The 26,659-nt window shown below is 33.9% G+C and overlaps 1 protein-coding gene across 1 annotated transcript in view; it reads right to left on the reverse strand.

The window, feature by feature from the left end:
• The window catches only part of ASCC3 (activating signal cointegrator 1 complex subunit 3), a 354,273-nt gene that overhangs the window by 312,387 nt on the left and 15,227 nt on the right, over positions 1 to 26,659 (reverse strand). Inside the window, exons 2-4 of the mRNA XM_034991607.1 lie at positions 22,212 to 22,340; positions 19,311 to 19,461; positions 4,600 to 5,159 (exon numbers count right to left, since the gene is read on the reverse strand). Coding sequence (XP_034847498.1) covers positions 4,600 to 5,159; positions 19,311 to 19,461; positions 22,212 to 22,301 — 801 coding nt within the window. The 5' untranslated portion in view covers positions 22,302 to 22,340. The remainder of the gene's footprint in view (positions 1 to 4,599; positions 5,160 to 19,310; positions 19,462 to 22,211; positions 22,341 to 26,659) is intronic.

Consider the following 26,659-nt stretch of genomic DNA (forward strand, 5'->3'; position numbering starts at 1 on the left):
TACTTTTTGGCAAAGAAAACACACCACAGTGGAGTCAGAATTCTGAATTTAAATCCTGGATTCACTACTTATTCTGTAACCTTGGGGAAATTTCTCAACATTTCTATAAAACAGCTAGCTACCTCCTAGTAAGCAATAATCCATAAGGCCAACAGATTATCTCCTTAAATAAGTACCAGCAAAGCAGAGGTACCAAAAAATGAGAAAAATGCTTTTAAAGAATGTGATGTTTGAAAAATACTTCAACTTAACTACAATGGTACAAATGAAATTTTATTAGAATTTCTTATATTTGCTTTAGTATGATTTTTTTTTTTTTAATAACTCACGGGAGGGGAGGTGAAGTGTCTTGGAATGTAACCTTTCCAGTGCTTAGGAGTTTCTAACAGGTTTAAATCCAGCACTGCTTACCTCAAAGCATTGCTGTTAAAGATTAAAGGAGTCAATCAGAGAAAGACATGTATCATATGATCTCACTGATATGAGGAATTCTTTTTTTTAATTTTTATTTATTTATTTATTTTTTAAAGATTTTATTTATTTATTTGACAGAGAGAGAGATAGGGAGAGCAGGAACACAAGCAGGGGGAATGGGAGAGGGAGAAGCAGGCTTCTTGCTGAGCAGGGAGCCCAATGTGGGACTCGATCCCAGGACCCTGGGATCATGACCTGAGCCAAAGGCAGACGCTTAACGACTGAGCCACCCAGGCGCCCGATATGAGGAATTCTTAATCTCAGGAAACAAACTGAGGGTTGCTAGAGTGGTGGGAAGTGGAAGGGATGGGGTGGCTGGGTGATGGACACTGGGGAGGGTATGTGCTATGGTGAGCGCTGTGAATTGTGTAAGACTGTTGAATCACAGACCTGTACCTCTGAAACAAATAATACATTATATGTTAAAAAAAAAAAGTAGGAACGGAAAAATGAAGGGGGGGAATCGGAGGGGGAGACGAACCATGAGAGACGATGGACTCTGAAAAACAAACTGAGGGTTCTAGAGGGGAGGGGGGTGGGGGGATGGGTTAGCCAGGTGATGGGTATTAAGGAGGGCACGTATTGCATGGAGCACTGTGTGTTGTACGCAAACAATGAATCATGGAACACTACATCAAAAACTAATGATGTAATGTATGGTGATTAACATAACATAATAAAATTAAAAAAAAGAAAAAAGATTAAAGGAGGTGACACACATACATACAACACTTAACATAATGCTTATGTCAAACAATAGACCTCAAAAATTGCCATCACTGTTATTACTATTGTCATTAGGATTACTTCTCTCCACACATTTTAGACTAGAACCTTTCTCTCACACCACCTTTGTGGTAAACGTCATCATATAGACACACTTTTTATTCTCATGCTTCCAACACTAGTTCAACAATAACATAAAGGTCTTTGGGGGGAAAAAAAAACTTTAAATAGCCAGTCCTTAAAAACAGCTTTATCATCAGTCATTAGGTCAATAAACTAAAGTTGGAATTGGGAAATCCTATGCTGAGGAAGAAAAATGCCTTCAGCATAGACATAGCTTTTAACATACTCCTCTTACATTATATGTAAAAATATATTCCTATGATTCAGCTGAATTTCTAGAGCAACAGCACACAGCGTGTTTATTTAAATATTACTATTCCGGAGTCAATTAAAACCTCCAAAAGAAATGGAGATTAATCATGCTATCACACATACTGATTACTCTTTTAATTACACCCTTTCCAGGCTTCAAAGTGAAGAATTTAAAAGTCAAAAGACAACACATAAGGTATAGCACACCTTAAGTGAAAATAACAGTGGTCAAGAGTGACTGTAATAAAACATTTTTCTATTGAAGCATTACTTCAAAATTATAGGGAAGATTTGCTGTAACAAACTACAACTGCACAGAAAGGGATCGAATATATAAAGTATAAATAACATATACTGTAAAATAAAAAAAAAAAAACTGTCATAATAATTGTTTATTTTTATTCACAGTTAGAAAAACCAAAACACTAAATGAATCATTTAAAACTCCATTACTCAAGCCACTGGTAGAATGTGAAATATTCACTTACATGTTAAACTGTCCATTAAACACTGGCTGAAAAATCACTGAACCAGACCATATAGGGTGTATCTATAGGTTTTAGAGTGGCTCCCAATACACCTTAACAAGGTGTATTTCAAACCCTTACTTTATTTGGCCCTTACCTGTCTGCCCACCCTTGTCTCTCAACCACATGCCTTTTACAACCAGCACCCTCACTGTACAGATTACAGCTCTTTAAACACACTGCATTCTTGTTCACATTTAAAATAGGTTCCCTACCTTTCTGGTCCACTTGAAGAAGTTAAATATAGTCATATTTTAAGACGTGGTTCAAGATTAACCTCCTCTATGAATACTTTTCCTACCATAGTAACCCCTCCACACAATCTATGACTGGTTCTTTTACACCCCCATTTTCTTTCTATATACAGTTGACCTGTGAACAACACGGTTTGAACTGTGTGGGTCCACTTATATATGGGTTTTTCCTCAATAAATACAGTACATGACTGTAAATGTATTTTCTCTTCCTTATGATTTTCTTAGCATTTTCCTTTCTCTAGCATACAAAATATATGTTAATTGACTACATTATTAGTAAGGCTTCCAGTCAACAGTAGGCTATTAGCAGTTAAGTTCTGGGGGGAGTCAAAAGTTATAGGTGGACTTTTGCCTGTGCATGGGGTCAATGCCCCTAACATCTGTGCTGTCTAAGGGTCAACTGTAGTAACATAATACCTATGCTATTTGAGTACACTTACCTAATGTTATGTCACCTCTTACTGAACAATGAATTCCCCGAGAGTAAGGTCGCTATCTTATTCATCCTTCTATGTCCAGTAACTAGCACTGTACCTCATACATAATAAACACATACAATACACATATGATGAATGGATGGATGCGTGAATTAAGTTTGACCTTGTACTAAGGTAGATTATGAAAAAAATCTTGAGAACTAAAAAACATTCTCCCTCCAACAATCAAATTCAGTTACTACTTAAAAATTGTGGCAAGGAAATAAGAAATACAAACTTCACTGCAGATATTCAGAAGTGAAAAGAAAAGTTTTATGGCTAACTCAGAAAATAAAATTTCCATTAGTTATATGTTTGTAAATTTCAGTTTACTATAATCATAATAAGACAACTGCTATGTATTCAGTTAGGATAAACAAGTATCAGTAGAATTTTCTTTATAAATCCCAATTTTTAAAACAATACCATTATTTTCAGAATGTTAGAGCAAAACCATTTACAAATGTGGAACATATCTTGATATAAATTAAACTGCAAAAAAGTTAAGATAAATGAGACTGATCACAGAATTAACAATACGATAACTTATTTCCAAACTGAAGTTTATCAGCATAATACCTATCATTACCATGGGGTCAGGCCTCCAATATCTGTTTAGTTAATTCCCTAAATTAATTTTTCTCTGAAAAAAAAAAACAAACTAGTATTTTTTTATCTGTATTTCTGACACTTGATGTGATTTAAAATAGTAACAATAACAAATAATATTCATAGCTACATTACCATGTAATGAGTATTTACTAAATGCTACTTACCATTTCACATATAGATAGATCATTTAAGGCTTATAACGATTCTATTATCTTTGCATTCATAGCCCTGTGAGGCAGTCCAACAAGAAAACAGCCTCTGGAAATTCAATTACCTAAAGTCTTACCACCAATAAAAGGGAAAGGAAGGACTGTCTGATTTCAAAGCCTCTACCCACTCTGCAACAGTATACCACTTCTCTTAATCCTTCATTAAATATGTTACTCATCTAACTTAACCAGTATTAAGATTAGGTTGACATTATATTAAATTTATAACAGGAAAGGAATATAATGCCAGTACTGAGAGCAAAACTAAACACTTTAAGATGAACTTTTCATGTAACTGTAAGAGTAATTCATCATTTTGAATAACGTAACTAAATCGTGGCATAGAAAGGAATTAAAATTATGTTTTCCTTTATGTGATATAAAAAACTTATAAAGACTTTTTTATTAAGTAATATAAATTAGTCCAGTTATTTCTAGATCAGTCTGTTTTTCAAAGTTTATTCTTTCAAACATGGAAACTAGTGAAAAATATTTTTCTAAATCAGTAAGTCACTTAATATATAGGTAAAATTTCTAATACTTTGAAATTTATTATATTTCCATCAAAGAACTCTTAGAAATATAAAGCACTATACAAACATTAACACTTACTAGTACAGTAATCATGATTCATCATTTAAACCTATACACTTTTTGAAGATTATTGACTATTGATTATTAAAATGTAACAGCAGATTTAACTAGGACCGTCCCAATAACCAAGACATGTGGACATCTTAACTGTTGCCCTCAGTCTTCTGTTATTCATTACACTCACAGTCCTCCTCCAACTACTTAGTGGAAAGATATACATGCATACTATATAAACCATTTGGCTACCTATTTTACAGGAGCACAATATTAAACTATCTTTGTTAACTATCCATGTTTAAAAAGGCTATTAAGATAATTCATATTAAAACTTCAATAACTTCCACCATACCTCATTCTGAAGTTCATCACCACTTTTAACGGAAGCAAGCATATCATATAAAGTACAGCAAAGATCTTCTATTCTTGTTGCTTCAGCCATTTCATTTAAAGTTGCATTTAAGTACTTCTCAACTTCACACCACAAAAAGGAGTCGTTTGTTTTTTCCACAGGCTTGAGCTCAGGGGTGGAATGCTCCTGAAAATGTTCATTCAGAAACTTCTTATAATCAAGGCTTATAGTTTTCTGGGGTTCACCATTTATTGGCAACTCGTCAAAGTGGTCCAAATCATGCATGTCAAATGAAAATGCTAAATTTTTACCAAATAAAACTCTATCACTATTTTCTTCCTCTGTCATCTGGATAAGAGCAGTGAGATTGTCTTGACGGAAACGAGAAGTAATTCGATTAGTAGCATTACAAGCTGCAGTGGCCGATGATGATGGAAAGGGACCAAACATCTGCTTGATAGCTTTTGTCTCCTTGTGACCAATGGAGTCCTTCAAGTGAAATGTCTTGAAGAGAAATGCAGCCGCACTTTCAACTGCTTCTTTCCCATTATCTATTCCAACTATTCGAAGATGAAAGAAACAGTATTAGCTCAAGTGAATCACCGTTGAAGTTAACCTCTTCAAAAAAACTACTACAAATATTCTTCTGGGTAATTCCAGCAGTGAAAATATACTGATAAAGATAACCAAATTAGGAACAGAAAAATCCCTTTAAGTCCCTTCCCAAATTCCCAAAGAACCATATTAGGTCAATAAATCATTACTGGTAATCATTCCCTATCTAGAAAGGAGAAACTACCTGGTAACAACTCTTTACCTCTTTCTAAAAACAGTTTGAGGCATTAGCTAAAACTTATTTAAAAGTGATTTTTAAAAACTGATTTGATAGGCTAGTTAAATAAACCAAAATAAGGTATACAAAATATATCTGAATTACAGACTTTTAGAGCTAGGAGAAAACCTCAGGAGATCTATAGCTTCCTTTCCAATTTGTACTGTGAATCTGAAATGGCAAGAAATAGATTTATATAGTTTTCACTCAAAAACATTCAATACCATCAAGGATGGACATAAATAGAATCTTGTCAAATAAACTTAGCCATATTATAAAACATTTAAAAGAATCTGCTGTTTAAAAGAAGTACACTTCTTACCAAAGTAAGAGGAAGTAAAGGAGCAGCCACTAATCTCTTTAAAGCATTAATTCCTCATTACTGATTTTCTCAAATAAAAGAAAGAACGAACCTGTATCTGTGTCATAGAATTCAAATAGTCTTAGAACAGAAAAAAATAATTTTAATCTTCAGAAGGACCCAAAGACAATGTGACTGACCTTAAAGAATAAAGTTAGTAATATAACTACTAGTATCTTCCTGAAACCATGGCTGCAATTCTATCATTGATCACAAATCTTGAGCAGCTTAGCACAGCCTGATATTCAGTCCAAACTCCTATATTTTGTTTTCAAGTCACCCTAGGAGCTGACTCCACCCTTTTATTCCAGCCTTATTGACCATTATCCATTTCTAACTCCAGCCAACAAGGATTTCTTAACATCTAAAAACCAGGTCCTGTCCTATGCTATGCCTATTTCTATGCCTTTATGTAACCTTCCCCAAGTCTCTGATTATCCAAATTTTACCCATGTTTCAGAATCCAGCTTAACTGACTCTTTCAGGGGTGACTATAATATTGTGTACCATGTTGTACTCCTTCACTATTCCTAGCCCAAAATAGGTGCCTCAATAGAAATATGTTGAATTAACCTAAACCCAGGCCTCAATGACACCAGACTAGTGGTTTTACACTATATGACACTGCCTCAGTAATTTTTTATCTGATGTTTACACATGTGTGTAGAAGACTAACAATTTATATGAGTGAAGATAATTTTACAACGGCTATTATTTCTAATTTCTTCAAGTATAAAGTCTACTTGCATGATTATAAAGAATTTACAAAACAGTATGGGACACATATTCTTTTATTATTTAGGAAAATACATGACAAAAAACTTCTATAAATTAAGTAACCCTTTAATTGAATAACATTTATGTACATTTTACTTAGTCTATACATGATGCTTAGAGAACTTGGGTTTTGAATAATTTAGGAATTGTGATAATTCTACAAGTAATTCAATAGGGTTGGGACTACTGAGGTCTGAACAAAAATGGAACTTACATTTTCAAACTCACTTTATATCTAACACCATAAACATATATTCTTTTGTAAAGATATTTACACCTTGGGATATTTCTTAACTTCCTAAGAACTTTTACATTAAATTATCTCAATTTTTCCTAACAAAATTATCTTCATCTTACAGATGCTAAAATGGGGACTCAGAGATAAATAACTTGGAAGAAATCAAACAGCTAGTTATCAAATGAGATTCAAACCAGATTTCTAATTCCTAAACAAAGTACTTCACTACATACACTGATTCCCTATAAATTCCCAGAAAGCAGATTTATCTCTAATTCTCATGTACTAAATAAATAATAAACACTTTAGGAAATAAAGTACTAACTGTGAGAACAGTCTTAATTTCTTACCAAAAGTGAAATTGTACCATCATTACATCACTGGTTAAAGTATGTTACAGCCATATACTGCATTCATTAAATATAATGCAGTGGAACTACACATCTTGCCAGAAAACAATCTCCATAGTATAGTAAGTGGAAAAAAAGTTACGAGTCTACGTTTGAAGAAAAGTAACTACAGACTCTTGGAAACATATCTGAAGATCAAAAACATTTTTTCAGGGTTTCAAATTTTTAAATGAATACTGACATATCTATTTGTAAAAAAAAAAAAAGTCTTTAAAAATTTTTAAGTCAGATGTTAATACCCTTTCCTAATTATTAACCCTACCCTCGCCTAACTATTAACTCTCCTTCTGTACAACCTACTCCAGCATATCTTTGAGTAGGACACGTGTTCACACCACAGAGTGGTTTCTTTTTTTTTTTTTAAAGTGAATCAGCACCACGCTATTCAGGAGTCTGGAAATTCATTTTTGAGAAAAATTAGCGAACACCACTTATGGCCACTGTTGGCTTTCCAACAGACTACAGCATTCTGAAAACAATGGGGCACTAAAACACGCAAAGCCGGCTTTTTGCCACGCTGCCTTCCGGCAACCCCACACGTGTCTTCCCCGCCCAGAACCGAGACCCGCGTTCGTTCGCGCGGTCCGCACATGATGACGTCGTAAGCACAGGGCACTGGCTGTTAGCCGGCCACCCTGATAAGAAGGCACCTCAGGATTGGAGCAGAGAACCCTGGCCTCACGCAGGGCGGCAACAAACGAACCACCCCGTTTACTAACACTTGCCCACCCAGGAAGCCAGGACTCCGATCTTTTGGTGACTAAACTATACGAAAGGTATTTGTAAAACACGGAGAAAACATCTGAGGAGACTGAAAGCAATCTATGTCTGACTTGTCAAAGGTCTGGCAGGCCCCACCTCCCCTCAACAGAAATGGCAGGAGAAAGGAAACCTCCAGGAAGCCGCGCTTGTCCATCGACCAGCTGAACCCGAGCATAACTAATGCGCCACAGGGAGAGAAGGGGGAGACCTAGGAAACGCGTGTGGTGTGCTTCTAGAGTGGAAACTTGTAATAAGTAGTCCTTTTCTTACACTGTACCCAAAATTAAATTTATGAGATTAACTGTGAGGATGTTGTTCACAAATAACCTCTTTATTTTTATGTACATCGTAATACTATTTTATATTTTATGCACAATGTAAGACTGGTGAACTTTTAAATGATTATTTAGTAGGCTAAAAGCTCTTCAGCAACTTAACATTTGCTCCGATTTTCAACCCTTTTCTATTTCACACGACTGCCTGTGCTAATCTTTCTGGACGGATTTTAAGCAGCTTAGTTTTGTCCTCAAGATAAAACATCAGAAAAGAGTAAGATATACACTGATCAATTGTCAAAGCTTGAAACTTAAGATCTCCAAACCTTTAAGAAAGCTAGTCTAGATACCTAACTACTTGAACATCAAATTTTCTATCCATAAACACTATACAAGTTGGACTGTAAATCAGAAAACTGGCTCTTATCACCTGGCACTTCAACTGTAACACATTTAAAGAGATATGCTTAGTTAGGTCACTAGACTATTCTGTATTAATAATAAATACTTCTTGCCCTGCGTACTTCCCAGTTACATTGAGAGAAAATGAGATGTGAAATGTAAACTATATAATTGGCAGCTGATCACTGTAACATTATAAAACACATTTTTAAAATCATAGTTCAGTGATGATTATAATCTTAAATCATTCTTGACACAAAATTTACTTCTATATCCTTTGATAGCAAAATACTAAGAATTAAAGGGTTGTAAACTATAACTTTTAGCAAATAACCTACACGTTAATAGTTGGGGAATTCTTAAAGAAGAATGAATAAAAAAATTTTAATTGAATAAAAACATCCATCAACTGCTTGCATCCTTAACTGCTAATATTCAATTTACAAGTTGTTAACAAATGAGTTCTCTGACCAGTTACATCTTCAATGTTCAGTAGAAAATACTCTATAAGTATCTTCTAGATTTATATTTTAGTATTGAAATGTTCAAAGCAGTCAAATTTACTTTTTCATGTTATGCAAAACTTTTAAGTGTTCATTTTACCAAACACTTGATCTGCAACTGTAAATACCGTAATATTATAACCCTGCATCAGTGTCAGCTGAAGTTCATTCCATTTGTTAAAAGTATCAGCAACACAGCCAAGCCATTAGAAACATGCTATATTTGCAGAGATTAGCTGATTTTTTAACCGATAATTATGATACATTTTTTTACAAATATGTAAAATATTTGTGCCATAAACTTTCCCAGGACAGCATTACATATATAAAAAAAGTACAGAAGTAAGGATTCTGCTTAAACATACACTATTCCATTCCCCAATCATTTCTTTCCCTTTACATATTCCCCTCCAGTGCCATTGGGGTGGGCTTTTTAACAAGAATAGTATCTAAAATCGTCTAAAATGAATCATGCAAGTATCTTCCTCATGTGACAGAGAAACTCAAATATACTGAGATTAAATAACATATTAAGACTACAAGAGCCAGGATTATGTTTTCTTTTTACATTATACCATCTTTCAAATAATCACCAAATTGTCAAATTTATGATGTAATACAGATAAGCATCTACCATATGACTTTTTGGGGGATGAACTGAATAATTTATGTCATCTAAACTTTAAAATTGCCTAGTTATGCAATTTAGTATAATGAATGACCTTCATTTATTTCAGAGTGTAACTCTGCATCAAAGCACCTCCAGCAAAACCTCACATTAAGTAGCCATAGTATTCAAGAAATGTTCAAGATAGTAATTTAAAGGAGTTGCTTAAATGTTAAAATTATTCCTGCACTTACACAGAAATTATTGCCTTCACGGTGAGCAAATAATTAAAGGAAAGCAAACAGAGAAACATACTTGATAGAGAAAAAGAGAAGTACAAGAGATTAAAAATAGTCCAAAGCACTTCCCCATGTTTTAAAGTCAGCCAATTTTATGTATATTCACTACAAAATATGAATATTCATCTTACAGTGTAGACTTCAAGTCAGCACCCAGCCACTATATTGCCATTTCTACTACTATAAAATCCTGCATCAAATTATGACTTCCCAAGCAACCAAACAGCTAATATAAAAATGTCAATTTTATATGAGCTTCCTACAGTAAAACCATTACTTTGAGCATCACTGAAAAAACTGTACCTTTGAACAAATCACATAGCTTACTGATATTTAACTAGCATTTTAAACTTTTTAATGTCCAAGGGAAAACATTTTAAAAAAAAAGGATGATGTAAAGTATAGACTTCAGTTCTGTATCCATTTATCAGATGCTTAGTAATATTATACTTGGTAATATTATAAAGAACATCAACTGCAACCTTAAAAATGCCTCTACTAAGGAATGAAGTGCAAATTACTCAGGAAATTATAACCACTTGTAACTGAATAATATAAACTAAAACTTTATAAACTGAAGATTTGATCCTATTTCCAACTTTTGCCATTGCTACAATGTCCATTCAATTTACAGCTGTTTTGCCATATTCAAGTAATCTGAATTGCCTGTTTATACAGCTGATATATCTGCAAAGTCATCTATGATTTAATTCACTTATTCAGCTCTTTTATTTTGTAATTTCTCTGGTGAAACAGACATAAATTTAACAACTTTGACCCTAACCATTTAAAACAAAATCTAAATCTGTCCCAGAGTGTCCTTCTTGATGAATACCTTCCTGACTCACCGAAGCACAGTTCCTGCCCTTATGCACAGTTCCTTCACATCACTGAGCACATACATTTATCACAACAACTACACAGAACAACGATATGTTTACCAATGGCTATTGGTACATCTAGATTATAATAAAATTATTTACTGACAGCCATTTACCAGGCTTTACTCTACACATTTGTAGTATTGCTTCACATCACAACTACACAAAATAAGAATTATCATCACTGTTACAGATGAGGAAACAAGATTAGTGATTTTAATTAGCTACTCACTAGTAAATGACAGAATTGTATTTGTACCACATCTATTATTAACTGATAACTTTAAATCATCCTAAACTATAGGAAAATGATTTTATGAAAACAAAACAGAAACAAATATGGAATAAAAAATATAGTTGTGGATATTCCAAATAAAGTATTAACTTACTGGATCCACCCATATATCTAAAAGTAAACTATAGGAAAGCAGAGTTTATTCAGAAATGAAAAGGTGGTCTGATTAACAGAAAATCTAGCAACATAATCTATACTCAAAAAATTAAAGGAGAAACGTCTAATGCACAGATACGATGGCTAGAAGTGGAGCAGGTGGTGAACAAAAGACAACAAACAGAAGAAAAGGCCAAGCCATTACAGCCTTGGGTCTTAACATTACCAAGTTACTGAATCCTACAGAGGGAGTTTGTGAGATGAAACATGTAAACCCACTTGGTCTCTGTTACCATAGTAGGCTTTGATATTTGAGCTGAATACATTCCTAATACATATTTATGAATGTATAAATATATGTAATAAAAATAAGCATGAGAATGATAATACAAATTTATTATACTTATGATATTGGTTAACAAAGGCTGAGCAGGGTCCATAAGTTCTGACCATATCGTTAAGATTTTATTTCATAAGGGCGCCTGGGTGGCTCAGTCAGTTAAGCGTCTGCCTTCAGCTGAGGTCATGATCCAAGGGTCCTGGGATCAAGCCCCATGTTGGGCTCCCTGCTCAGTGGGGAGTCTGCTTCTTCCTTTCCCTCTGCCCCTCCCCCCCTGCTTGAGCTCTCTTTCTCGGTCTGTCTCTCTCTCAAAAAATAAAATCTTAAAAAAAAAGATTTTATTTCTTAAAAAATAAATACTGAAGGAAAGATAGCCAAGTGTTAAGCTGAACTGTGAATACACAGGCATTTGTTATATTTTTATCAGTCTGAAATATTTTAAGAAAAATGATATGAAAAGCCATAATTTGTATTTTATTGAATAAAACAAGAACATATACAGTATACATACAGCTCAAAGACTTATCACAAAATGAATGCACCTACTTAATTTGGATAACTACTTCAAGATAGAGAGTATTATCAGCTCCCCAGAAACTTAGAAATCCACTCCCAGTCATTACCTACTTCCTCAAAAGTAGCCAAAATCCTGACTTCTGAATCAGAGATCAGTCATGACTAGTTTTCAATTTCATATAAACAGAATCATCATCCTATCTGTTCTTTTGTGTTTGGTTGCTTTCATTCAACACTGTAAGATCCATTTACAATGTTACATATAGCTGTAGTTCATTATTACTATAAGGTAGTTTACATATCATACTTTATGCCACTATTTAACAGTGAATTGGACTGTTTCCCCTTTAAGGCTATTACAAATAATGCACTGGTCTTTTGCGTACATGCACAGGCATTTTTACTGGAAATTTATGTACACATTACAGGATTAATATATACCAAGACTTAAAATTTCACTTGTCCAACCACAGTAGATACTGTCAAACAGTTATCCAAAGCAGTCATACCAATTTAAAACACAGTCAGTAGTGGATGAGAATTCTTATTTCACAATCTTGAGCCTGGGCAACAATTGGTATATCGTTCTAATTTTATCATTCTGATGTGCATGGAGTGGCATCTCTGATTACTAATAAGGTTGGACACCTTTTCGTGTTTACTGGCCATTCAATTGTCTTCTACAAGGCTCTTGCTCCTTTTTATATAGGATTACCTTTTCTTATTAATTTGTAGGAGTTCATATTTAATATAGACACAAATTCTCTTTTGGGTTATATATGAAGCTATATTCTCCTGTGACTTGTCTTTTTACTCTCAAAGAATAAAAAATATCAGTTTTAATGTAATCCAATTTACCAATCATTTGCTTTATGAGTGCTTAGAAAGTTTACTATTTAATAAAATTTTCCATATATGAAGATCATGAAGATATTCTTCTTTATTATCTTTTAGAGGATTTATTATTTCAAGCTTCATGTTTTATTTTGTAAGCTGCTTAGAATTATCTGTACAGGTTTAATTTTTTCATATGCATATACAGTTGACCCAGCACCATGTACTGAAAAAACAGCCATGTTTCACTACCTGAGGACCTTCATGGTAAAGAAAGAGCCCTAATATCCACAAGTCAGTTTCTGGACTCTATTCCATCCCACTGGTCTATTTGTCTATCTTTAGACCAACATCTCACTTCTAATTTACTAATCTTAATAATAAGTCTTAATATCCAGTAGAGTCAATGTTCCCTCTTTATTTTTCAAGGTTGACTTGGCTGCTCTTTGCCTCTGAATTTCCATATAATTTTCAGATTATCTTGTCAATTTCCACACACAAATGCACACCCTGCTGAGATTTTGATTGGGATTGCACTGAATCTGTAGGTCAATATGGGTAAGAATGATCTTATAATAACGAGTATTCTAATCCTTTGTATATTACTGCATTTATTTAGGTGTTCTTTAATTTCTCTAATACTTTAGTTTTCAGTGAGGAAATCTTGCTCACCTTTTATTAAATTTACTTCTAGATATTTGATGATTTTTAATGATTTTGTAAATAGCATTTTAAATTTGCTGCTGGTAAGCAGAAATAAAATTGATTTTTAAACGGACCTTGCTAAGTTCATTTTCTAAGACCTGGCAGTTTTTATGTGAATAATGGCAGTTTTTATGACTCTTTATACTCTTTCTTGCCTTTTCAGCAAGGACCTTCAGTATAGTGAGAAAAAGAAGTGGTCAAGGGTATTATCTAATTTCCTATCTCAGGGGAAAAGCTTTTTCAACACTGCGTCATTACATATGATGTTTGATCTAGGCTTTTTAAATATATATTATTTATCAAATTTAGAAAGTTCTTTCCTAGTTTGCCAAGAGTTTTTATCAGAAGTGATTTTAGATATTCAAAAAATGCTTTTTCTTCATCTAATCATGTGATTTCAAACCTTTATTACATGAATCACACTATTTTTTCCCCTATTTATTAATCCAGTAACATTTTGTGCACTCATGTGCATTTGTGTTCCCTCTCACACACATTTCACATGTATTTTTCTTTATTGATCCATTTGACAGTGTATTACAGTCTTCATGACACTTCACTATAAACACTGCAGTATGCACCTCCTGAGATTTAGGATATACTTACATAGCCACTAAACCATTGACTTACTTCAGATCTAATATTACCTCATGATACCCAGAGTACATATTCAAATATCTACAATAGTCCCAAAAATATCTTTATTATTTTTTTCCAATTCTGGATTCAATCGAAAATAGTATATTGAATTATTATATGCCTGTAGCCTTCTTTAATCTACAAATAATAACCTCATGCCTGTTTAAATGACATTATATGACATTCTCCAGTAAAGCCACCAAGGCATACAAATTTCTTTGTGTGAAGGTTTTTAATTACAGATTCAATTTCTTTAAGTCAAATACTCAGATTTTCTATTTCCTCTTTTGGCCATTTTAGTCATTTTTGTCATCTTAGTCCTTTGAATCTGTCTTCTTCTCATTCTCCTCTTCTCCATCCAGCTTCCTCTTCTGGAATGGACAGTCACCTCTAGGAAAAAGTGGCCCAAAAGCCAGGATCACATTCTCTGGGTTTATGTCTGCTTCCAGATCTCAACCCCGTAATTCTTCATTGTTTTGGTAGACTCTGACATAATTAAACAAATTTTATATTTTACAGTTTTTCCAGTTATTCTCCACAGACAGCTGTTCCAAATTAACCTGTCTGCCAATTTATGGGAAATGGAACTCCAAACTTTTGTGGAATCTGCAAGTTTCAAGATAGCTACTTTTCACAAATACTCCTGAAAAACTTCTTGCCACTTCAAATACACAACAGGCCTTTATTATTCTAAATGTGTAGCCTTACTTCCATAGACAGAATTTCCAGATCCTAGTATCTTTTTAAGCCTCCTTTTCCATAAACTGATTTCTACCCTGAGTTTTAATTCCTCACTTTTTATAGTAAAATCTTGTTTCCTTTACAACTCAAAAAACATAATGGACTACCAAATTCCCTAACCTACACTTTGTAAGTCACTCCTGTCCAACCTACATTTTGATTCATACTTTTCTTAAAGACAAAGTAATTAAAGGTAAAATGCATAAGAACATCAAAACCCAAATAAAGTAGCAGCTATAAAACAGAGAAATCAAAACAAACAGGTCTGTGTATGGTGAAATAATGTGAATGAATACTGAAAAAAACTAGTTCAGTTCTGGCTGAGTCCTAATCTGTATTCAGACCAGAATAAAATCCTTAGATCATTCTGTTCTGGCTCTGGGAGACATTCAGTTACAGAGCTGAGTAGGAGGGAACTGCAGGGTCTTTCTACTGACCTTTCCTCCATTCTTGACCCCACTCTAGTTTTCCTATCTACACTGTGGAAGTCTTATCAGCTTCCCAAAATGAGCATTTAAAACTCTAAGTAACAGATACACATGCCTAATAACATGATGCATTTTACTGATTGCCATTCTCAATCTTGACCTCTTTATTTTCAAAAATGTTTCTATTTAGAGCACATAAAATATATTGACAAAGTTTCATTACCAACTGAATATAGGTTAATATGACTATGCTTACCCTTCAAAATCCATGGAGGAGGTAGTTACGTCTACAATGAGTATTTAAATAAACTAAGTATAAGATTAAGGGCCAAGAATACTACTTTTAAATAATTTATAATGGTTTCTCCCTAAAGCTAAGTTTTATTATTAAAATAATCTTGGGGCAGAATAAAATTGTAAAAAGGTATGGGAATATATTAAATGTAAATCTGAGAGGAAAAAAATACTTTAGCCACAAAAAAAAAATGCTGTCAGCATCAGAAGTAATAAAGATCACAGAGTACTTTTAGTTGAGTTCTCAATAGTTTACTTATTTACTGAACATCTACTATATCCATTGCACCATATTGGGTATTAGTATTCCATACTATAAAAAAGTACAGAATAGATGATAGTCTAATGGAACACTACTAAGATTAGAAAAGAGTAACAGAGGACATGAATGAAGCCTAAGCCATTTCTTCAAAGATGAGAAGCATTTTACCAGGTGAACACAATGCGTAAAGTTATTTTAAACATATAAAAAGACAGAAAAAAACCAGTAAGCACTGTTGGGAGAAATTAAGTTAGTTAACACTGTATATGATTAGTAGTAAAAGTTGCATATGATAGAATGGTAAGGAAATGAAAAGGTAAATTGCTTCAATTCATAAAGAAGCTTTTCTTATGTCCATTCTAAGGGATTTGATCTAAAGAGTAATATGGGAATAAAAAATGAGCTTTGCTTTTTACAAAGATCAGTCTAGTAATAGTGAAGAAGTTGAGTAAGAAAGGAAGGCTGAGGCAATAGGCTACTACAGTAATTCAGAGAGATGTTAAAAGCCTAAATTAGAGCAATGGTAAATAACACAGAAAGAGTGAATTTAAGAATAGGGGAAAAGTAGACTTGACGGAACATGACATCTGACTACAAGGTAAAGGAAAGAATCTAGTATTTCCATCATGTTTCTATTTCAGAATTTGGGTCTAGCCTATCTTCACCACGAATCAACCATGGGATTCAGTTAACCTTCATGGGTTCTGTTACCTTACATACTAAGTGAAGGGATTGGACCGATGTTCTCTGATGTCCCTCATCAGCTTAAAATACCCATTACAATGACTAGACATTATACATGGTCTTAAATAAGTACCTTATACGATTATATTCAATTGAAATATAAGTGGTTGTTCTTCTTTCTTTATTCTTTTAAATCTACCTCTTTAATACAATTACACCAAATTACCTGTGTGAAAGAGCAATGTAAGAAATCACAAAAACATTTTTCCCATGAGACTAATTTTTCAAAGTCGCTTATTTTAATTACACTTCTATTATCAGCAGTATTTTCATTCAGAACGAGTGGCTACTAGTCAACTATTAGTTTCAATAAAACTAATACTTACTCAAGTTAAACACAGCATTATAAAGTAGATATAATAGAGCATCTGCCTAAATCAACCCTAAGGTCTTCTCTGTCATGAAAATATTCTTTTGAGAAATTACATCTCAAAATAATCAATTCCTTAAACACATCAATGAATAGATTAGTCCCTGAGTGTAAATCAGATGTTTTGCCAACAGGCAAAACTCCTAGGATTATATTTAATAACTGATATTTAAAGCAATGATTTCTGACTTGTCAGAGATACTCAGGGAAGCTGTCTAAAGGGTACCTAATTTCTTAAAAATCTTAATTTCCACATCATTTAAATAAAGAAATAATTTAGTCATGGTACAGAATAAACTCAATATTTTAATACTGTTTTGCTAAGTATTCTGAGTTATTTTTACAACTGAACTAAAGAAGAGGAAAGACACCTTCTACAGTTTTTGAAAAAGTATTTTAGTCAGACCCCCCCTCTCCCCAATGGCCCTAACATCTTAGAAATGAAAACAGTGAAGTCCAGAAAGGTTAAGATCCTAGTCAAGTTGATGTTGGTAAACTGGAGACTATATTTTCACTACAATTTTCCAATGAATCTAACTACCTCTAGATTTCTGTATTTTTAAAATATAAAAGTGTGATTCTATGCCAAATGCTATTACAAATCTCATCAAAGTGCACTTCATTTCCCCTAGGCTTAAACAAAAAAATCCCTTACTTAATAAAGCCCTTGAACTTCAGAAGATAATGTAACTACAAAAAGATAACATGACATTCACTTTGTACTTGAACAACTTAAAACGAGGCCATTAAATTTAATATTATACATTACAAACCAACGATAATTAAATAATACATCAAAGTCGAAATATTTGAAAAATAAATATAAAGCTTTGATGATCATAAATAAGTCAAGTATATGAGATATAACAGAAACACCCTCCCCAAAGTTAGTGTAAGGAAGAAAACTGCCAACCAGCATATGATAAAGGATCTAAATTTTTCCTCTACCAAGAAATCACCTGAGAAAACTTTTTCATTTATTTATCAAGTGAAACTTAAGGCTCTAAAACATGCCAAACACAATTCCAAGCACCAAGGATGAAGTGTTACAGAACAAGAAAAATAAGATCCTATCCTCATGAAACTTACATCCTAGTAGCAAAACACAGGCAATAAACAAACAAGGCAAATATCAGATAATGATAAGCATTATGGAGAAAATGTTACTGAGGTTGTAAGATAAAAGCGTGACTGGGTAACAACTGGAGACTGGATGGTCAGTGAGGGCCCCATTAAGAAAATAAGTTTTTAGCTGAGTTCAAAACGACAAGAAAGGATCTACCCACTCTAAGAGTAGGACAGAAGTACATTCTCAACATAGGGAATAACACGACCTGCACCAACTGGGATTGAAGAAGTGAGAAAAGGCCAGCATCTCATGAAGCACAGTTGGTGAGGGCAAGGATGATTCGAGATCAGAAGAAAGGTGGAGGCCAGATCTCATAGGGCTGAGTATCAGCATGAACTTTTTGGGTACAAACCTGAATCTGGAAAATTTAGAACTACAGTTGTGTTAACTATGCTTTTTAGTTATCAGAGTTTAGAAAGAGAGGCTGAATCTCAAATGAACAAACTCAGATGTTTTACCAAAGAATCATTTATTTTGTTTTTGTTTTTAACCTTGGGAAAGTAACCTATATTAATATATGGTATCGCAATCTCTATAATTTCTTTCAAATATAATCAATTGACGAGAATATTAGTGTGCAACAGGAATTGAAGCAAAGTTTAGCTTCAGTGCTGCCCCTCACAAAGTGTTGGCGGGCCTCTATAAGAAATTGAGCTACATGGCTTTTAAGGTTCCTTCAAGCTACATTAAAATTTTTATTTACCCTCTCCTTATTTCAAACATAATAGTGGTTTTCAAACTCTAAATTCCTATGAATCCCTCATGAATGATTGTATAATAATTACTAATTTAATTCTGCTTCTATGACTCTATCCTGAGCTCCTAGATAGATAAGACTATCTTTTATAATTATAAATAATTGTCTGCAAACTTGAGCCTTTCCCTATATGGTATACAATTTAAAAGGAATCTATTTTCAAACCTTAGTGGCTCTATAAAACAAAACAAAACAAAACAAAACAAAACTATACCTATCTGTTTTGCAGCCTGCAATATATCATTTAAGTCTTCATTTACACTTTGTATTTCACTCTTCTCCAGTTTTTCATTCAAAAATTTTACTATCTTCTTCCATGTCATATCCAAATCTACAATTTGTTCATGAAGTTTGGACCGCTTCACCTAAAACAGCATAATAGAGACATTACTTAATGGTTTCCTCAAAGCCATCACTTACCACATACATTTTGCATTACATTATACAACGTGGCACCACCCACAAGAATTCAAAATTGCTTTTTAACTTAAACTCCCAAAGTGGCCGGTTAGCTCAGTTGGTTAGAGCGTGGTGCTAATAACTTAAACTCCCAGAAGGAGCTTTATTTAAATGTGATTTTAAAAAATCTTGTCTGTTTAAAAGATATGTTTAAAAAAACTTTATTTTTCATAGTTTCAATCACAGTGAATATTCATTATGCAATTATTTTCATACAACAAAAGAAAAAGGAACAAAGGAAAAAGTCCAACATCCAGGGGTGCCTGGCTGGCATGGTAGGTAGAGCATGTGACTCTTGATGTCAGAGTCATGAGTTTGGACCCCGTGATGGGTATGGAGCCTAGGTGAAAAAAAACAAAAAAAACAAAAAACAACTGATGAAAAGGTCCAACATCCAGATAACAACAACTGGTAATATCCCACATACTTCTTTTCCATTTTTTTAAATATAGCTTAGATCATACATATTACATATAAGTGTATATGTCATGCTTTTTGATGAAAGGTATTTAAGGAAAATCAGATTCGTATTATGGGTTCAATACACTCAAATCAGTATTGTATGATCTTAAAACAGGTTAGGCATCCAGGAGATTCTTATCTATTCACAATCTTTTCTTGAGACTATAAATATTTCCATTCTTAAGAACTGACATAGAAAGCAATAAAAATTTTATTTCATACCATTGACCTTGACCCATGGATTAAAATTCATGAAGCCCTCTGACCAAATAAAAAAGTAGTGGATTAGACAGAAAACTATAATTTTCATCTTGGTTTGTAGTGATGATATTGCATAATTCATTATTATTTCCCTGCCTCAGTCTTCTAATTTAAAATGTTAACTAATGCTTATTAATCTGGGCTTAGGGGTAAGAAAATGGACAAATGTAGAAATGAAATAAGATTAGCCATTGGAGCACCTGACTGGCTTAGTCAGAGGAGCATGCGACTCTTAGTCTTGGGATCATGAGTTCGATCCCCACACTGAATGTAGAGATTACTGAAACAAACAAACAAACAAACAAACAAAACACTGGCCATAAATTGAATTAAATTGTTTCAATGGGTTATAGGCACAAAAAGGTTCAGCTTACTTTTCCCTCTTTTATATTGTTGGACATATCTCCAAGATAAAAAGTTACATTAAAATGAGGTTCATTAGAGGGTGTCTGGATGGCTCAGTCAGTTGAGCATCCAACTCTTCGTTCCAGCTCAGGTCATGGTCTCAAGGTTGTAAGATTGAGCCCCACACTGGGCTCCATGTTGGGCTCCATGCTGGGCTCTGCAATGGGCATGGAGCCTGCTTAAGATTTTATTTTTTTAAGATGTATTTATTTATTTGAGAGAGAGAGAGAGAGAGAGACAGCATGAGAGGGAGGGGCAGAGGGAGAGGGAGAGAGAATCTCAAGCAGACTCTGTGCTAGGCATGGAGCCCAATGTGGCACTCAATCCCAGGTTTCCTGAGCGGAAACCAAGAGTTGGATGCTTAATCGACTGTGCCACCCAGGCACCCCTGCTTAAGATTCTCTTTCTCCCTCTCCCTCCACCCTTCCCCCCCTCCCCTGCTCCCTCTCTCTTTAAAAAAAAAAAAAAGAGAGAGAGAGAGAAAAAAAATAAAATAAGGCTCATTAGATCTGCCACTTTCCTTAGGAAAAAAAGAAGTGTCTAAAAGTCTATAAGAATAAGTGAAATGACATGAAATAAGCATGTAGTCCTTATGCATTTTCAAATTTTAAAATCTTCTGTTGTATGTTTAATACTTGTTTTACAAGTAACTTGCAAAAGGGGCTTTGGTTAAGTGAGGAGAGAAAACAATTCAAGTTTAAGATAGTAATATTAATTAACTGTATAGACTATACCTTTATTTTAATTGCCATGAAAATGCAAACAGCTCCCACTGTAAAGAAGGTCAACTGTTTTCTGTAGCAAAACTGTATCACTGTTAGAGGAAAAATCTATCTAAAGATTGTTAACAAATCTTCCTAGTATCTATCATTAAATGAAGGCATTAATTCTAAAACTGCATAAGGACTGTAAGCAATAAAATTCCAACCTATTAGAAAACAACATTAATATTCTACAATAGAGTCAAATAAAGAGTCATCAAAGTGACTGTTGTTTTTTAAAAAACAACATAGGGTCAGTTCCTTCATATATAGAGCTCACACGTTGATATATACAGTTTATGTATCTTCAGGCCTATAAAGTCCACAACCAATTATAAGGACCATACCAAAGTCAATTATGAGATCAGCTACTGATTTTAAGACATTAATATTCATACTTTCCATGTTATGGTAAAGACATTATTTCTGTCCACTTGATAAAAATTTTACCAGAGACCCATAAACTTACTCAGATGATCCAGAGTTAAATTACTGGATTAAATTACAAAATTAACTGTGGCAGAAATCTTAGCAACAAAAACTAACAAAGAATTCTCTATCATAGTTCTGATTATTCTCTTTGACAATACAGTCATAGGTGCTTAAGGTAAGTATGTTCATAGAAACATCATTACCCATTCCCTTTCCTGGTGTAACACCAAACAAGAGAAAACTTACCACTTTTTTAAGTATACAAAACTAAAAAAAAGAATGTCAATTATCTGCTTCCATTGTACATTTATAGTGTTTTCATCTAAAAAGTTTACCTTTAAGTCAGCCACTTCTTCATTATAATTATCTTGCTTGGTGACATTTGAAAAGGAGCGCAAAGCTCCTGTGAGACGGGGTAAAGCCATCTATTATTCTCAGTGATCTGTACAAGGAGAAACCTGAAACTGAAACAAAACAAGATGATATTTATCTGCTGGGAGGAGGCTGGAGAAGTAATCAAATTCAACAAATTAACCTGTACAAGAGAAAAGAAAAGCCAATTAATTAAAACGTAATTGCCACCAATGTTGAAAAATTCTCCTGACACATTTTTTACCCATGAAGTTTTTTAATAACCACACTGACTATGGCTGAAGAAAGGAAAAAGAAACACAAAAACACCTGTTTGTGGGTACTACTATAACATCCCTTCAAAATGAGTTTTACAGATCCCCAAGGACAAGTCTCCAATACTGTCTTACCACTGCCAGTCACATTGGAAGACATGAAAGCACTTACCCATCTTTTCTCCAATTTTGTTTTATGCTCACTGATTTCATCTCACATTACCCTTTACTTTCAGAGTCTCACTGGCTTTTTCTCTTCTTGAAGTATCAAGCACGTTTCCATCTAAATGCATTTGCATTAAGGGTTCCCTGTTTAAAATGCTCTTCTGATGTTCATATAACTGACTCCTTGACACAAGATACTTCCTGAGATGGGACTTTCTTGACTACTCAATCTAAGACAGAACAGCTACCCACTTCCTATCTCTCAAAGCACAAAATTTCAATTCTCCTTATACTAATTAATATTTAACATATTCCTGTTTATTTATGTGTTGTCTCGCTTCTTGACAAAAAAAGATTTCACTGTTGTGTCCTAGCAAATAGAACAGTCTGGGAATACTTTGGATAGTTGATAATTATTTGGTAAATAATGAAAGAAAGAAAAATGGAGAAAAGGAGATAATGGTAACAGAGAGACTTAAGAACAGAAGGAAAAAATTAAAGCAGCTGGGGAAGGGGAGAAAGAAGTCAGATGATCTGATCTCCCTGTTTACATGCTGACAAATAAACAACTAAACCTTCTGGCAAACAGACTAAATAATATTGACTATAAGGGGTCTTTATCTATGAAACACTGTTGGAGCATCATCCTGGATTAAGATTGCTTATTATAACAAAACTATAATCTACAGGTTTATAAGGCATGGCTCCCTGGACAATGTCACAATAAGTATGTAAGTCTCTAGGACAGTTCTCAGGGATGGTTTTGCCTCGCATGGGATAGTTGGCAATATCTGGTGACATTTTGAGTTATCACAACTGGAGAGTGGGGAGTATGACTGGCTTCTGGTAGGTAGAGGCCAGTCATGCTGCTAAATATCCTATAATGCACAGGACAGTCTCCCCACAACAAAGAATTACCTAGCCCCAAATGTAAATAGTGCAGAGTTTATGAAATACCGCTCAAGAGTCTGAAATAGAGGTTTTTATAATCCAGAGACTTCCTACAGTCCTCAATTAAGACACCTCATTGATTACATTGGGCCAAAGAGCATGTGTCCAATGTGGGAAAGAAAGAACCAGGGGGGCCGTATAGAATAGTTCAGACCACACCCTGATTCTGCTCTTTCTCACTGTTTATATCCTTGAAGTTATCACAAAGTTTAATACTTGGAAAAATCTCTGAGTCCTATATTAGAATAATTACATATAAAATAACTGAAATGTTTAACAAAATAAGAGAGAATTTAAAAATAATGAATAAGAAATGACAAAGCAAATTTGAAAATATAACTTTTAAAAATAAAAATATATATTTATTAAATTTAAAAACAATCAATGGAAGGGTTAAAAGATAGATTAGACGCAGCTAAAGAGAAAAGCAGTGACCTGAAATAAAGACCTGAAGAATAACCCAGTATGTTGTCACAAATAAACAAAGTATAGATTAATAAAGACAAAGAGGAAGAAGTCCAAATATATCAAAATTCACAGTAAGTGTAAATGAATTAAACTTAACACTCAAAAGATTGACAGAATTACTAAACAGCAATCAAGTGAACATTAGAGTTACACCTAAAACACAGGACAATGAAAGTTTGTATTGAATAAGATCTTCCTGTAAATAATAACCAAAGTAGCTGGTGGCTTTACCAAAAATATCAAATCAGACAAAACAGACTTTAAAACAAAAGGTATTATAAAGGATTTAAAAAAAAAAAACCCTCTCTACATAATAATAAAAATTACATCTCACTAAGAAAATATAAAAATTTTCAATTTGCATGCTCTGATGAAAGAGCCTTAAAATAAATTAAAACAAATAGAACTCCAGAAGAAAGTCACAAGTCCAAGATCAGTGAAAGTTCAATATTTGATTATTGAGAGGTCAAACCAACGCCCCCCAAAATTCAGTAAAGTTATACAGGGTTGAGCAGTGAAACTAGTAAGTTTAACTTAATGAACTATACAGAAATCTGCACCTAATGATTAGAAAATACATATTCTTCACAAGTACATTTATAAAAGTTTAATGAAGTAGTCTGTGTATAGTAGGCCATAAAGCAAATTTCAACAAATTTCAAAGAATAAGTACCATACAGATCAGGGGTCAACATACTTTTCCTGCAGAAAGACAGAGTAAATATTTTAGATTTGGGAGGCCACATGCAGACTTTGTCACATATTTTGTCGTTTGTTTTTGCTTTTGTTTTATTTTTTTATTTTATTTATTTGACACAGAGAGAGCGAGAGAGAGAGAGAGAGAGAGAGAACAAGAATAAGCAGGGAGAACGGCAGACAGGGGAGAAGCAGGCTCCCCGCCGAGCAAGGAGCCAGATGTGGGGCTCCATCCCAGAACCCTGGGATCATGACCTGAGCCAAAGGCAGCCGCTTGACTGAGCCACCCAGGTGTCCCTTTGCTTTTGTTTTAAACAACACTTTAAAAGTATAAAACTACTATTGGGCTCCAGGTGACCAAATTAGTTTGCTGACCCCTGATATAGACCCTATTTTCTGAGCAAAATACAATTAGATTAGAAATCGGAAACAACAAAGATAAAGTAAAAAAACACAAATGATTGCATTGCAAATCAATAAGGAAATGGTATGAAAATGGCTGGGAAAAAAAGATTTGGATGCCCTATATCACACCAAAGAATTTTAATCAGGAAAGTAAAATGACCTAATTTGCAAATAAACACCCTAGCTAGCTGACTTTAAATTTCAACTACTCATTGGGAGTGAACTTAGGAGAGCATTTCTGGGAACAAAATGACTCAGGGAATCACATCTAGATTTTTCTAACACTGGGTAAATACTGTCTGGAGAATCTGGAAGGAGAAATGAAAGCAACAGTCAACAGACAGCACAGAACAGATTCTGTATGCATCAGTCACCTAGCTAAAACTAAGCCCCTGCCTCTACTCCTCATCCCAAATTTTGACTCAGTAGATCAGATGGCACTGAGATGGGGCAAAAGAATTTTACATTTCCAACAAGTGCAGGTCAAAGACCACACTTTGAGAACAACTCTCTTAGGGATATTATCTTTTATTCTTAAATCACCATTCAATTTGGTCTCAAATCAATAGTAATTAAGGAGTTTCCACCTACTAAGAATTCAGTGACCTGAGTTTAAGTGAACAATCTGCTTTCTAGGAGCCTTTCTCAAACAGGGTCTGTGAAAGAATTAAGTCTTAACTGAAAGTGACTTGAGTGGCTTTTTTCTCAATTCTCCCAAGGATAGAACATAGAGTTACTATTATCCATGCAGGAGAAATAAGGCACACAACAAACAATGCCTTTGGGGACTGGAGTTTAAATTCTCTATCTAGATTAAGAGACTATAAAGATAAGCATTCTATTCATAATGTTTGACATTAACCCAGAAGTCTTTAAAGGTCTTGACAGAAAAATGAATATATTCGGCCTCAGAACCTGCCTTTTACCACATAAGTTAGTGTTTTCAAAATGCAACATCGTAACAAAAGATATATGATACATGGAATATTCTGCTACATGGAATATTCTGCCTCAGGTATGTTTTATGAATAAAAGGGGTATTTGGGACCACTACTTCCATCATTTTGACATAACCCACTATAATCTCCTGAATCCCCTGTCCTTCTCAAAAAAGAGCAGGGCATGAGAATAAAAATGGATGAAGTCTAATTCACAAACCTAACAAATCCTAACAAGATAATACACCCAATCTCTAAGAAGAGATCTAACAGCAGGGCTTGGTAATGAGATCACACTGTTGTTACAGGAGGAAACTTTAAAACTCTGAGGTCTCATCAAAATGACTAATATTAACTACACTTGTCAAGAAAATGAAGTAACCTATACTACTTGATTTTCTAATTTAGTTTTATCTGTTTTTCTTCCTCAGGTTGAATACTAACACTTTAAAAATGTAATAGCTCATTTGTCATGATGACCTGTAAATCATTTATTCACAAATATTTGAGTTTCTCTGATTTACCAAGAACCGT

This window comes from Mirounga leonina, unplaced genomic scaffold (genome assembly GCF_011800145.1).
Source record: "Mirounga leonina isolate KUSES-001 unplaced genomic scaffold, KU_Mleo_1.0 Mir_53, whole genome shotgun sequence".
NCBI lineage: Eukaryota > Metazoa > Chordata > Mammalia > Carnivora > Phocidae > Mirounga > Mirounga leonina.